General features: G+C 37.6%; 1 protein-coding gene across 11 annotated transcripts in view; it reads left to right on the top strand.

Annotated features, from left to right (window-relative positions):
• Positions 1 to 15477, top strand: part of DMD (dystrophin) — a 2127700-nt gene that overhangs the window by 982441 nt on the left and 1129782 nt on the right. For all 11 annotated transcript variants that reach the window (XM_045472664.1, XM_045472669.1, XM_045472671.1 and 8 more), the window contains one exon: positions 8329 to 8501. In XM_045472664.1, the coding sequence (XP_045328620.1) occupies positions 8329 to 8501 (173 nt within the window). The remainder of the gene's footprint in view (positions 1 to 8328; positions 8502 to 15477) is intronic.

Raw genomic sequence — 15477 nt, 5'->3', positions numbered from 1 at the left:
CTTCAGGAAGTAAGTACAATAAAAAAAGAAAAAAAAGAATTACAGGTGTTTATAACCAGATGCTCACATGAGTCACTTTGAGAAATGAAGACTAAGGAATCACTTGGAAGCATTTATATATCTATATTTATATCAATATGTATTTTTATATTTATATATAATGAAGTTCAGTGTACTTCAAACCAGAATGTCATTATATGGGTGCAAGTCACCTTCAGGGGAAAGTATGCTAAATAATCAATTTCATATTTTTCATATTATCTTGTATTTTAGTTTATATGTTTATTTCTCTGGAACTGCATTATTTCAATTCTAATACAGATTTTTTTTTTCCACTTGCTGAAACATTTTTACTAAGGGAACACTGGCAAAGTTTGAAGTAAAGATTTTATAAATAATGTTATAACATTATTATAACATATTGTAATATGTTATTACAAACTTTCAAACAGAAGACAAAATTTCAGATTAATGTTTGCCTACACATCCTATAATCAACATACTTAAAATCCTGCCTTGGTAAGAGGTTTAAACTCATGGAGGTGTGTTTGATGTTACTCCTTGGTATAAATAGGATTACAGATGCCTGTAAATCATAAGCATCCTTATTTTTTAATTGTGTGCTACAGTTTAAGCAAGTGCTGACTTGAATTTTCTGTTTGTATATGTGAGATGCCCACTTATTTTCTTGACTACAGGAAAGATACAATGGAAATGATGGTATTTTAAATATTAGAGACCGTACTGGCACTCTTAATGGTACTCTTAATGGTATTTTTGAGACAAATACGTAAGACACAAAATTAAAATTTCAGTAACTTCTTAAAAGTTTATTTTCATCAGAAGTGATCTATAATAAATTCACTTTATCAAATACCACCATCCCCTACTCCAGCCCTGTTCAATTTCCACAGTATCTCCTTTGACATTCATACAAATAGGTTTACCATTTAGGTGGGCAAAGCCATGCTCTGTAATGAAACATTCTGACAGCAAGGGAGTAGTTGCTGCTTTACCTTAAATGGAAGAAAAACTGAACAGCAGAAATCCGTCCCTTATGATAGAGAAGACAGCATTGTCAAGAGTTACTTGAGAACTTTATCTCAACCTGATTAATTGGCAAAGAGGTCCCTTGTTTCGTTCCCTAGATAAATGGTCTGTAGTGTCTAGTTTCTCTTTTTAGCCCATTGAAGGCACTATTACACGGTACTTGAATCAACAAAGTACTTTTAGGTTTACATTGTTTGTGTTATGAATCCCCTTTAAAAAACTGCTTCTCTCTCGGGCGCCCGGGGAGCTCAGTAGACTGAGCGTCCAACTTCAGCTCAAGTCATGATCTCATGGTTCATGAGTTTGAGCCCCACATCAAGGCCTTGCGCTGACAGCGTGGAGCCTGCTTCGGATTCTCTGTCTCCCCCACTCTCTCCCCACCGCCCCACTCTCTCTCTTTCAAAAATAAACATTAACATTTTTTTTTTAAACCTGATTTTCTCGAAAGGGAGGTTCATGTTTTTAAATATCATTTATGTCAAAGTTTAAGCTCATCTTATCATGTCTGTGTTTTCAAGGAACTCTTATTTAAACCACCAGCTTTTCAACTGGAAGCCTGACTTACAGCATCATAGTTCATAATCTTCTCTTTTTTCCTTATTTTACATACCCAGACCTCACCTCTCAGTTGAGAAAGTTATTTCGCTGTCTAATTTTTCCCTATTAGCAGTGTATAAATGAGGGTCTTATTTGACTTGATGCCATGAAGCAGAGCGGCAAGAATGCTATTTTAAAATACCAAAGACCTAAATCTTATGCACTCATGTACAAGTGCCTTCCGGAAATGAAAGTTTCCTTTGGCAGTAAGAGTGACTAACAAACCTCTGACAGAATCTAGATGGAGGGTAGGGAGGTTAATTCCTAGGGGCATATCAAAATTAAGAGAAAACGTTGACTAAACAGGGGGTACCTCATGATTTCGCCATCATATTTTCAGGTAAGATAAGGAACTATTCAGGGATAGACATGAAAGTAATATATTCTGTAGTGATCCTAAGGATTTTTTCTATCACCATAGCAACTACAGGGACTATGGTTTCATTTTTAGAGGGTCAGAAACTATAAAGATCACTTATTTCTAGACAAACCAAAATAGTAAAAAGCTATAAAAGATCTCATCTTTGACTTTAAACTGTGGAAACTGCTACAGAATTTTCTTTGGTGCATATACCATTTTTCTGTGTGCAGTGCCTCAGGGACAGGAGTATGTGTAGGGACTTTAAAAAAGGATTTCCTGGACTCCAGCCAATTTTGACAGCATTCTCTGAGAATGCACCAAGGAGCTATTATCTAGATATCCAGGGAGTGTGACATCCTCTGCCCCAGTTTTTGCTTTTTGCTTTTCTCATTTAAGATAGAAAGTTTTCCTGCCTTTGCAACACGCTGCCCAGCATTGCTAAAACCATTCATAACTCGATTCTGAGCAATTCTGCCACTTTCTAGAGAACTGGGGCCTCTCCAGAGATTTGGATTAAAACCAGGAACTTTGTGGCAAGCTCAGATCCTCAGAGAGAAAATATATTTACCTGTTTTGTGTGTGTGTGTGTGCACGCGCGCACGTGCACACACATAGACACACAACCCACATCAAAGCCATAAGTAGATGACTTTTGTTCTGTTGGGGAAAATCCTCCTTCCCTTCTCTTAAATTTTATCCCCATTGGAAATCACAGCTATTTATTTTAATTGTGTGGGCTTCCAACGTGAAGGCAAACTGGTTACACTGACTGGTTGCCCCAGTATAAATTTAGGTAATCAGCGTTCCAGTCACCTGGCTTTTGGTGTCACATGGAGAAATTGTCAGAGTTCTGAATTGTTGCCCTTGGTCTGGCAGCCATACTAAAATGGAGTCCACGATTTACATCGTCAGGAGCTGAGCCAGAGCAAGTGGTAGTGAAATCAGGATGCCCAGGTCAGTCGACTTAACAGAAACAGCAAAGAAGTCCTGTTGGTGCACGTTCCTGGCACCTGACCTAATCACGCTCGTGGGATAGCCCTAACTATTCTACCCAAAGCTGCAGGTTCAGAACTGTCAGAAGATGATATGGAATTTCACCACGTGAATCAAAGAGAAGAAAGCATATAAGGCGAATGTTTGATTGCAGTAATTTCTAGGGCATTGCTAACATATACTGAATCCATTCTGTTCTTTTGAAATTTGTGTTGCATTTTCAGGCTTGGGTAGTAAACTTAACCTCAATAGCAAAGTGTTGTATGTCAAATAAAGTGAACCACAATGTAACAGTAAGCTATTTTCAATTTTGTAGTGAAAGACGGTGACAGTGGAAGACTGTCTGCTCTATCCAGGTTTCTAGTTTCACACTATGAAGATGGTGAAATTGCTCCAGAGAAGATCACTGATGACTTCCTGAATAGCCAGTTGCCTTTTCACTCCTGTTCCCAGCTGTGTTAGGCTTGTTGGCAGCTCCCTCCATCCTTCCTGATACACTTCCTTCCCTTGGTTTTGAAATACTGTACTCTTCTGGCTTTCCTCCTAGGTCTGATGACAATTACTCTTTGGGCACACTCATCTCCTTCCTGGACCTTCCCTTTTCACAAAGGTTCATCCTTAGGCAACCTTGCTTCTTACTTTTTTATTCCAACAAACTTCTCTGAGCACTCTGACCATCTCTTGTGCAATCAAATAACACCTACTAGATTCCGGTGGCTAGCAATTCTGTATTTAATGCTGGTTGAACATAATTTTAACCTGCATTCCTCCAGATAAGTAATCTCACAATTTATTTCTGTGTTGGTGTGCCTCCTTTCCTTCCTTCACATGGTAATACTTGACCTGTCGGGTAAGTATTCTGACCACGTTAAATTGGGTTGCTTAACAACAACAACAACAACAACGACAACAACAACAACAACAACAAAAACAAATTAAGGCCTCCTTATCATAAGGTGTACAGGGACTTAAAGAAAACACCTTGGAATTTTATAAACAACCTCCTTCCCTCCCTCTCTGTCTCTCTCTCTGAAATTTATTCACATCACCCATAACCCTTGTGTCTTACCCAGTCTCTACCTGGGAACACAGCTGCTCTTTTTAGAGTCCTAGCATAAGCAGTGACTTTCACCCCTTACAACTTATATTATCTCTGCTCTCACTTGCTTCTATAGCTTCATCCTCCACAAAGGCAGGTCTTCATGCATCACAGTCATGAAGTCTTAAAATGAGGCAGGAATACTTTCTAAGATCTGCCATGACCTCTCTCCTGATGCCCTTTGTAAGCTGTGCAGTTTGTTTGAGAGTACCTTCTGGGAAGCTGCAGGTTCAGCAATAGCCCCACCCTATCTGGCCGAGTCTCCATCTCATACACTGTTAAAATCCTCCCCAATTTTGTGTGAAAATACACAAAAATATTCCTTTTATTGATACTTATTAAGTTTTTACATTCCTATTTAATTTTTCTGACAAGAAACATAGAGAGCACATCATCAATTACTCAAGAGCATCTTAGCACCAGTGCACATGCCTGAAATCTTGTGGGACAATGCAGTGAGGGCCACGTGTTTCTCTGTGAATGCAGGTGTTGCAGTATGGGAGAGACCCCCTAAATTTATGGATATCAGAACTTAGGTAAAGCAGCCGGCATATCTGACAGAAAGAGGGACAGAAACAGAGACCTTTGCTCCAAGGGGTCAACACATCCTCTCCAGACGGAGGGAAGGGTTTAGGTGTATTATTCTCAGACTGTAAGTTGGAACATAAACAAAGGGATGTGGAAAAGGTATGTTTCCAGATCTTCCTGAAGCAATGCACTAGTCTGAAAACCATGGTATGTTTGCTATTCAATCATCCTTTAACCCAGATGCCAGTGCTCTTTGCTCAGAAAGCCCAGACTGTGCAGAAATGGGAAAAGATGTATGGCCCAACAATAGTCACCTTCTCATTTCTCTTCTAAAAAATCTGATGCCAGCTGCCTATGGGATATCTACAGTCTGAGGCCCCAAAGGCTTCTCAATGTGACCACATGTAAAATGGAACATATCACTTGCACACACACACTCTCTCTCTCTCTCTCTCTCTCTCTCTCTCTCTCTCTCTCTCACACACACACACACACACACACAACCTCTTGATCCATCTGAAATCCTTTTACTCAGTGATACCACTATTATTCTGGGTGCCCAGGCCAGAAACCTGGGGGTAATTAGAGTCTTTCCTCTTCTTCACTCAACACACAGTCACTGAGTTCTGCCAACTTTTCTTCCTAAACAACTTTCTCAATCCAACTCAAACATGAATACCAACCAGATGGTCAGTCACATTAATGGTTTTGTTTTTAATTTTGTGTGTGTGATAATGGTAGTATGTGTACTTTCCTTGATAAGAATTCACATACTTGGGAAACATGCTTAAGTATTTATACATAAAATATTATATAAATTTCAAAATAATCCAGTCGAGGAGGTGAATGGGTGAGAGTATCATGAAACAAAGTTGTCCATGACTTTATAAGAACTGCAGCTGGACAATAGGTTCATGGGGAGTATTTGTACTATTTTCCTGCTTTGTAAGTATTTGAAATTCTCCATCATAATTATTTTATGAATCATTGTTCCTCACTGGCTACTGAATTACATTCAGAAGTTTTTAAACACATTACTAATCATCTCTTGCCTCTTCCTCCTGACCCATCTTCTCCTAATCTTCTACATTTGCAAAAAGTCACTCAAGTATGACTGCTCATATTCCCTGTCTTTGTATGTGTGTAGCCTAGCAAGCATAATGCCCGTCCTACTTTAACTACTCAGCTTTGTCCACTCCAAATTACACTTCTTTCATGAGTCCTCAGTGTGTGGACAAATATGGTGTAGGATTTGTTCCTTCTCTGAATTTCCAGAAAATATTTGGTACCACTTAGACTACTCGTGAAATTCTTTCCCGTCATCTAGCTGGTGCTTCTGTACCAATTTTTTCCCTTCAGTTCTCCAGACCACACCCTTCCTTACTACCACAATAGCATCAATTTCAAAATTCTTAAAATAAAGCAAATGAAACTATGTTTTACCTACCTTTTCTTTATCTATATTGATCCTTGTACATGGAAGAACTCAATAAATGTTTGCTCAATTGACTTGTCTATAACAATTCAGATGAGTCAAATAACCAATTACATACTTAGTAAGACTAGCTAAATATATAATTTTTGAGAATTTTTTTTGAAAATCAGTGTTTTCAAGGTGTATATTACATAATGAACTTGTGGTTGGTGACTTTTTTCTCTCAAATATAATGTAGATAAAAATTTTGTAGTTAACTTATAGGATATGTTTGTTTATTCATTTAGTCAACAAAATACATTGAATACCTACCATATGCTAGGCATTGGTTTAAGTTCCAGAATCCCAGTAGAGAGCAAGACAGATAACATTCCCTGCACTCATTGGGTCTAGTCTCGTGGTGTAGAAAGACCAGTAGATATATAATTTAATGTTAATCATAAATAGCATGTAGAAAAATGAAGAATACAGGGAATACACGGTAATTAGGGCTGCTATGTAAAATAGAGTGGTAAAGAAGTCTCTTCTTAGCTGAGAAAGAAGGAGGGAACTAGTCATATCAATGTCCTAGAATGAAAGGATATTTTTGGCAGAGAGAACAGCAAGTACCTTGAACACCAAGAAACCTTGAAGCAAGAAAATGCTTGGCATACTTGAACACAAAAAGGTTAATGAGGCTGAAATGTTCTAGACTCAATAGAGACTAAGAGAAGATAAGATTAGAAGGTAGACAACATACAACCAAGTAATTTAGAACTTTGTAGGCCATGGTAAAGATGATGGGTTTGATGAGGATGCATTAGACGATTTTGAACAGAGGAGAAATGCGATCTGCTTTATGTTGTGAAAAAATCTCTTCGGCTCTTGTGTGGAGAATTGACTAGGTGAGAAGCAAGACTGGAAGCAGGAAGTTCATTAGGTAGCCATTGCAATAATCCGGATAAGATACAATCATAGATTAGCTCAAAGCTATAACAAGGGAGGTAATGAGAAGGGGTCCCATTCTGGACATGTCCTGGAAGTAGAGTCCACATGATTGTCTAACAACTTGCATACTGGAGACTAAAAAAAAAAAAAAAAAAAAAAAGGTCAAGGATACCTCTAAGGTTGTCAACCTGAATAACAATTAACTGATATGTCATTTACTGAAATGGGGAAAACCATTAAAAGAGAAGGATAAAGGGGTGCAGTTCACAATTTGGCTGGGGTTACATTAAGTTTGAGATGTTCATGGGACATTCACATGCCAAGAAAGCAGTTGGATTTGTGACTCTCTTTTCCAAGTTGAGGTCAGGGCTGGAAATAAAAGTTTTGGAGTCATCATTGTGTAGAAGGTATTTACAGTCATGTGAGCAAATAGGAGTATAGATAGAGAAGGAAATACATGTCACAACGAAGCTAGAGCACTCCAGTATTGAGGTCAGTCAGAGAAAGATTCAGTAAAGGAGACTGAGAAGCAGTGGACAAGAAGGTAGAAGAAAAACCATCAGAGTTCAGGTTACAGAAGCCAAATGAAGATAGAGCTTTAAGATGAAGGGAGTGATTCAGTTGTATTGAGATGAGAACTGTGAATTACGTACTCAATCTGAGCCTGTTGAAATCACTGGGCTTCAGGTATGATGATTTTAAAAAGTCAGTAAGTAAGAACTGCAAGACTGATCAACAGTATCCAAATGATGGAAAGAGACCAAGTGCCCATAGACTGATGAATGGATACAGAAGATGTGGTATATATGCAATGGGATATTACTCAGCCATAGAAAAAAGAAATGAAATCTTGCCATTTGCAACAATGTGGGGATGGAACTAGAGCGTATTATGTTAAGTGAAATAAGTCAGTCAGAGAAACACAAATACCATATGATTTCACTCTTATGTGGAATTTAAGAAACAAAACAGATGAACATAGGAGAAGGGAAAAAAAGAGGGAGGCAAACCATAAGAGACTCTTAACTGTAGAGAACAAACAGACTTGCTGGAGGGAAGGTGGGTGGGGGGACGGGCTAGATGGGTGATGGGCATTAAGGAGGACTCTTGTTGCGATGAGCACTGGGTGTTATAGGTAGGTGATGAATCACTAAATTCTACTCCGGAAACTAATACTGCACTATATGTTAACTGTCTACAATTTAAATAAAAACTTGAAGCACTAAAAATAAAGAATCGCAAGACTGTTATTTCTGGGGTTTATAAATTTCTTTTTTTTCCCCTCTACATAGACAGCTGATTCATTTCTGAAAGTGTTTCAAATTTTCTATATTGCAGAACATAAAAGACAGCCTGCAACAAATCTCAGGTCGGATTGACATCATTCACAATAAGAAGACAGCAGCCTTGCACAGTGCCACTCCTGCAGAAAGGGCAAAGCTGCAGGAAGCTCTCTCACGGCTCGATTTCCAATGGGAAAGAGTGAACAAAATGTACAAGGACCGACAAGGGTAGGTAACACTTTTATTTTCCTGAATTATAAATTTATTTTCAGGGAACTCTAGAGTTCTTTCCAGTGTTTTCCATGGAAAGGTAGGGAGGAAGAGAAGGGAGAAGTATTACTATCATTGGAAAAAGGTAAGTGGAGCGAGAACAAATACTGATGAACAGACTAATGAGCTTCATTCTAGCACTTATTTTCTACGGGGGTTAACCTTATGTCGGAGCACTATTTCCTTTGAAAATTTCACGCAATGTTAAAAATAGGTTTTGTTGGTTAATTGAAGTGGTTTAAAAAAACGTGCACTCAAAAATGTGTATCTTTGGTCAAATCTGTGTCCTATATAGTTACAACATATTGATATTTAGATTTATATGTTTGAAATGTAAGCTATCAGCGAAAAGTTGATTTTCATTTATTGCTTCTATTTTGAAGGTGGTCCTAACATGTTGAAGTGCCCCTAATCTTTTTGCTATGATGAATTTGTGAAGTCGATTTAAAATGTTTTCAGTGTTTACCTTAATTAACATATCTAGCTTTTGACCAAATTTTCAAAAATTCATATGCATTCTTTAGCCTCACACCACAAGAAGGTAATATATTGTTTTCTTTTCAAATTTTAGGTTAAAAGTTATGGAGTCCTAATGATTTAAATTTAAAACAGTTTTAAAGATTTGTAGTCTTAGTACAGTCTTCTTTATTCTAAGAGAAAATAGAATCATGTTTAATAATTATCTCGAACCTCCCTAATGACTCTCTTACCTATCCATTTTGAAATATCCTTACTTCTATTTTAGTTCTTCTTTTACTACAGTGGGTTTCTAAACTGGTACTTATAGCAGAAATCTCACTTATTTCTAATAATCATTCCCATTTTATCCCCAGTTATTTTTCATCCAGAATTGTTTTTCTGACGTGTAAGAACTTCACTACTGGAATCTCATTCTCCTTACTATAAAGTACAGACTCTTAATTGGACATTTAAGGCCTTCACATGACCCTTGTTTTTTTGTTCAGCCTTCTTATCCGTCCCTGCCTGTCCTACAACATCTCCAAATTCTGTTCTAGCAGTATGAAATTGATTTGAAGATTCCTAAATATTTTGTGTCCCCTCTGGCCTTTGTCTCCTACAGGTCTCACCTATGAGTTGATTATAAAATCTAGGAACTTAAATAATCTTTAGACATTTAGTGTAATATCAAATCAACATTCCATTTATGGATTTGCAAATATTGCCAGACTTGGTGGCTGTCCCTGCAGAGTACCTGCTCTGAAGTGACCTACTCCTAGAACTTACAACATAGCAATCAGTTTGTTTACTTTTCTGCCTACTACACAAGCTCTTTATTTTTTTTATTTTTTTAACATTTATTCATTTTTGAGAGTTAGAGAGCAACAGAGAGAAAGCAGGAGAAAGAGGGAGAAGCAGAATCTGCACCAGGCTCTAGGCTCCGAGCTGTCAGCACAGGGACCAATGAGGGGCTCGATCGAACCCACAAACCATGAGATCGTGACATGAGCCGAAGTTGGAGGCTTAACCAACTGAGCCACCCAAGTGCCCCACCTTTTTTTTTCTTTTCGTACAAGCTCCTTTAAAGACAAGAGCCATATTTTATTTTGTGCAATATTCTCAGGGCTAATATGGTACATTTGACTCTTGAGCAATTCAGGTTTGACCTGAAAGGGTCCACTTGTTGTTTTTTTGTATAGGTAATTTTTTGATAAATACAATATAGGAATGTGAATGTACTTTCTCTTCCTTATGATTTTTTAAATAATACCTTCTTTTCTGTAGTCTTATTTTGTTATAAGAATACAGTGTATAATACATAAATAAAATACATGTTAATAGATTGTGCTTGTTATCAGTAAGGCTTTCTGACGACATTAGGCTGTTAGTGGTTAAGTTTTGGGGGAGTCAAAAGTTGTATGTGGATTTTTGATTGCCCAGGGCATCAGCACCCATAAGACCCACACCATTCAGTGGTCAACTATACTGAGTTTAAAGTGGATGTGTAGTGTGTCTGGATTCAAGCTTCCTCCCAGAAATCTGACACTATTTCTCCCTGGATCATTTAATAGTTTATCTCAAAATACTGGAAAACATTTGATCCTAGGGAATCCGAAGCCAGTCTCGGTAAAACAAAAGAAACTCAATGACCCTGCGTATACACTTGCAAAAGGCAGACTTAGCATGCCACCACAGTACACCTTTTCTTGTTATCCCACTGTGAGTCATTATGAGCCTCTGCCAGCTACTGCAGTGAGGTCAATGCCATCCCTCTTTTTAGGGGTGTTCATTCGACTCTTGGGGTGTTCCTGTCTCTGTTCTTTTCTCTCTGTTTTCTCCTAGCCATCCAGATCAGCAACACCACCCCCTACGAACCATGGAAGGTTCTTGAGTAGCCAGTGCCTACTGTGATTTGTAGGCACCGACCACTCTTGCACTAAGGCAGAGGTGAAACGTTTTGCTTTCTGAAGCTTCTCTCCCATATTATATATGTCATATTTGGCCATTGAGCTAGGTATTCCCTTCCCACAGGCTCATACAAAGGTTTCCCTTTCACTTTACCTCCAACCATAGAGTTTCAAAGAAGCAGAAGCACTAATGCCAATCCACTAAGTGGGTAAACTGAAATCTCACCTGAAACCTAGGGTCTTTCCTATGTCTAGCAAAGGATAGAGTACCTCTAACCCTATTAGACTCATTCTTCTCTTATACCCAGTGGCTGGAATTAGTATCCTAATTTCTAATTTGCCATTTCTAGGAATTGGTCAGGAGCTCTTCACTTTCTTTTGACTTCTAGTCTAGTCTCAGGTAAAACTGTTTTAAGTCATTGCTTATGAGCACAGGCTCTAGAATCCAACCTGTTTTGGATTCCAGCCCTTGCTGCTGGCCAGCCATGGGCCCTTGAGCTAGTTCCTTTACTTGGTTTGATTTACAATTCCTCTCTATGTAAAATGGGATACATATATTTTCTAAGCCATAGAGTTCTTATGAGGATTAAGTGACACATTGCATGGAGAGTGCTTAGTGGGTTGCTTATACATGATAATGACTCAATTGAGCTTGACAATTTTGATGATAAAAATGATGGCATTTTGGCTTTGGTAGTCTTTACGCCTTCTAATTCATTCTTACATTTTTCCCATTTTCCTGAGCACCACACAGAGATTACTAAATTTAGTCCCTGCTTGAAGAACTCTCCATTCCTGGAGAGAAATTGGACAAACAGGCAGTAAAATATAGGCTAATAAATATGAGCTATGCCAGATGACTAGAATAGCATCCCTGGGGAGTGGAATAGGGACGTCTTACTCAGAATCTGGAATAAAGCAATGTGTATGGACCATTCAAGGTTCTGAGTCACAACTAACAGAAAGTGACTTTGGTTACCTTAGAATTATCTAATTTATTGGAAGCATATCAGGTAGCTCATGGAATCGATGGAAGGACCTGAAATCTAGGTTTAAAACTCATCAAGGTAGACCAGGAGAGGCTTCCAGAAACACATCTAGCATCAAGTTACTAGATGAATGTGAATTCTAAACTGCTGGCATAGCTATGGTCCACTGGTGCACCAGAGGTACCATTACCAATGGATATTGCTTGTGGCTATCCCTGCCAAAAAGTATCTAAATTATTACTTCTTTTCATGTCATTAACTTTAGAATTAAGGTTTCTTACAGAATCATCTGATACAGCAGAGGATGGATTTTTTTTTTCTCTAAAGGGCCAATTAGCAAATATCTTAGTCTTTGCAGGCCCTATAATCTCTTTTACAACTACACAAGTCTGCTGTTGTTGGGTGCAAGGAATCATAGATGATACATAACTTAATAAGCATGGCTTATTCCAATAAAACTTTATTTGCAAAGATAAGTGGCTGAGGGGTGCTGGGGGGCTTGGTCGCTTAAGCATCCGACTTTGACTCAAGTCATGATCTCACTTTTTCCTGAGTTTGAGCCCTGTGTCAGGCTCTGTGCACAGAGCCTGCTTGGGATTCTCTCTCTCTCTCTCTCTCTCTCTCTGTCCCTCTCTCTGCTCACACTCTATCTCTCTAAATATAAATAAATAATTTAAAAACATTAAAATGACAACGAAGGTAGTTGCTTGACCAGATTTTCCTGGTAGGCTTTAAATTGCTAACTCCTGTTGTAAAGCAAGCTTAGGTCATATAAGTAGGCTTTAACTGCCACGGGTAAGGGAAAATAAATAGCTGGAGTTTGGATTCCATTGTAGTGTTAGGTCATGTCTCCCACCAAGGCTCATACAAGGGTAGATTATTGAATCTTTGGAGAGATCAAAAACTATACATTCATAAATAAACACATTTCCCGTACAGCATTCATGTTGGGCCTCAACAAAAATGTCCTGATTCTTTTAATAAGCTAACCCTTGAGCCAGGAAGAAGGGCTATATTGGTATATTGTATGATAGTGTATTAGTCAACTATTACCCTAATATAGTGGTATCAAGGACCCCAAAACTCAGTGACTTAAAGCAAGCATTTATTCTCATGGCCATGTATATTTAAGTTGCCTGTGGTTTGGCTGAACTAGGCTGGGCCCAGCTGGGCAGCTGTTTCAAGCCGTGGGTTAGCTGAGGTAGGCTCCCGGATATGTGTTGGTTTAAGGTCGGCTACCTTTTTCTGGACCCAAAATGAAGGGTGGCATGCTTTTCTCCTGACAGATCACCAGAGCATGGACCAAATTTAACCTCCCTTGTAGGCTTATGCTGATGTTATGGAGCACTTGTGGCCTCTGTTGTCATTAAGTCCAGTCACATTCCTTTGGCCAAAGCGAGCCTGACATCAATAGAGTGGCAAAGTTGTCTCTTCCTACAGTGGAAGGGGAAGAGGAGTGAACATTTGCTAGACAATAATCCAAACTATTGTTGATAGTTAATAATTAATAATAAAGAAATTTTTACAGCTAGAAATGCCCTTAGTGATTCTGTCCTGCTTCATTGTTTTACCGGGAGACTAAATTACAAAGATGTTAAATGGCTTGCCCAAACACATATTAAATAGCACATCTGCATATTTCCATTTCACCAGAATGTTTAGCTCTAATAGATTTGCGTAGTTTACACTCACAATAAGTTACAAATATGGGAAAATGCATTAGACTCTTTGCATTCCTTAGGCAAAGGTTTTGAGACCATCATTAATCACCAAATTCATGAATGCTATAATGGCAAAACTCAACTTTATTAAATGTCCTAAAGTAAAACAGACATTACTTTTTAGGTGACGCCAAGTAGAGAATTAAAAGCCAGAGTGATTTGTGACTGCTCACTCATTATCTAAGAGACCCGCTTTCATACCTTCTCTTCTGGCAAATAGAATTTCATCATGTGTCTCAGTAAAGTTTCACATCTCCAAAATACTGAAAGTGACTTTTTTTTCCTGTGGAAACACAAATACTAAACACAATAAATATTTACCTCATGAATCTCATGTATCTGTATACCTATCCATGTATACGGAGATATTTATAGATATTTATATATATATATATATATATATATATATATATATATATACATATATATATACATATATATATATAATCTTTGAAAACTATATATATATGTATATATATATATACATATATATATAATAAGCATTTAACTTTATGGGAAATTAATATTGCTGCTAAATTCTGTTTTCATCTAATTCTTGGTGGATACTCACTACTTATGAAATATATCTACAGGAAACATGTGAAAAGAAAACATGTGAAATAATTAACCTAAGATCCACCTTGTATTAGAGAAATACATTCCTTTCTTTCTTTCAACAAATACTTAAGGAGTGCCAGGTACTCTGTTGTCTTTACTTTCTTTCTGATACCATGTTTAATATCCCTCAAACCATTAATGAATTTGCCCCATTTTCAGGAAATTACTCCCCAAACCTAAGAGGATAGCACAGTTCAAATGAGATAATAAAAATGAAAGCAGTTTCTAGACTACAAATTGCTGTACAGCCATAAGATGGCATTATTGTGTAGCAACACAGTTCTCATCTGACATCAAGTAAGTGGCTTTTTAAAATTGGTATTTCTCCATGGAATCCCATTTAGTCAGATACTTTGGAATGGCTCACCCATAGATGTAAGTAGTTAAATTCAAGGTGATTCTGAGCCTTAGATCTGATGTAAAGAGGACATGAGAGTAAAGTAGTGATTCTTATAATACTGAATTTTTAGAGCAAAAAAAAAAAGTGTAAAAAATTGGGGACAGCAGAGTGAGGACATTTGAAAAATCAAATTCTATTATCAGTGATATTTCATAAAGTAAGTAATGAAAAATAATGCTGCAGAAAAGAACCCAGAGGCAAAAGAATACATATTGTATGAGTCCATTTTTGTAAAACTCAAAAATGGGCATTTGGAGGTTAAAGGTCAAATAAGGTGTCCTTTGTTGAAGAGTAGTAATTAAAAAGGGCAGGAGCAGATTTTGGAGTCATGAGTGATGGTTCATCTCTTTATCTGGATGTTGTTTGTATTGATATGTTTTTATTAAGAAAGTTTATGAAACTATGAATTTGTGATTTGTACACTTTTCTGCATGTATGCTATACTTGAATGAATTTTACACTTAAAATTTTTAAATAATCAATAAATACTTTTTTAAGTACAGGAAAGACCTAATCCCAAATTGTTTTTAAATGTGTAGCTTACAGAAATGCATATTACATGGTTATACTTCTGGCATTTCACCGCGGACCCCTGAACACTTTATAATTGACCAGTACCTCCTCTCAGATAATTATGTGGGCACTACTGTTCTAGAGAAAGTTTTTCCAAATTTACCACCATCATGCTGGGATCACAGTGCCACATGTCAACAGGATGCTGAGGGATGGACAGCAGGAAGCTGCTTCCCCAGGGATTTCTCCTTTGTTTAGCTCCTTTATTGCCAAGACCACAGTGTTGAAGCACTCACAGACTCTTGCTGCCATTTGTACTGCATGAAG

The sequence above is a fragment of the Leopardus geoffroyi genome, chromosome X, assembly GCF_018350155.1.
Source record: "Leopardus geoffroyi isolate Oge1 chromosome X, O.geoffroyi_Oge1_pat1.0, whole genome shotgun sequence".
Taxonomy (NCBI): Eukaryota; Metazoa; Chordata; class Mammalia; order Carnivora; family Felidae; genus Leopardus; species Leopardus geoffroyi.
The sequence above is the reverse complement of the archived record's forward strand: the minus strand, read 5'-3'. Positions and strand labels throughout refer to the sequence as shown.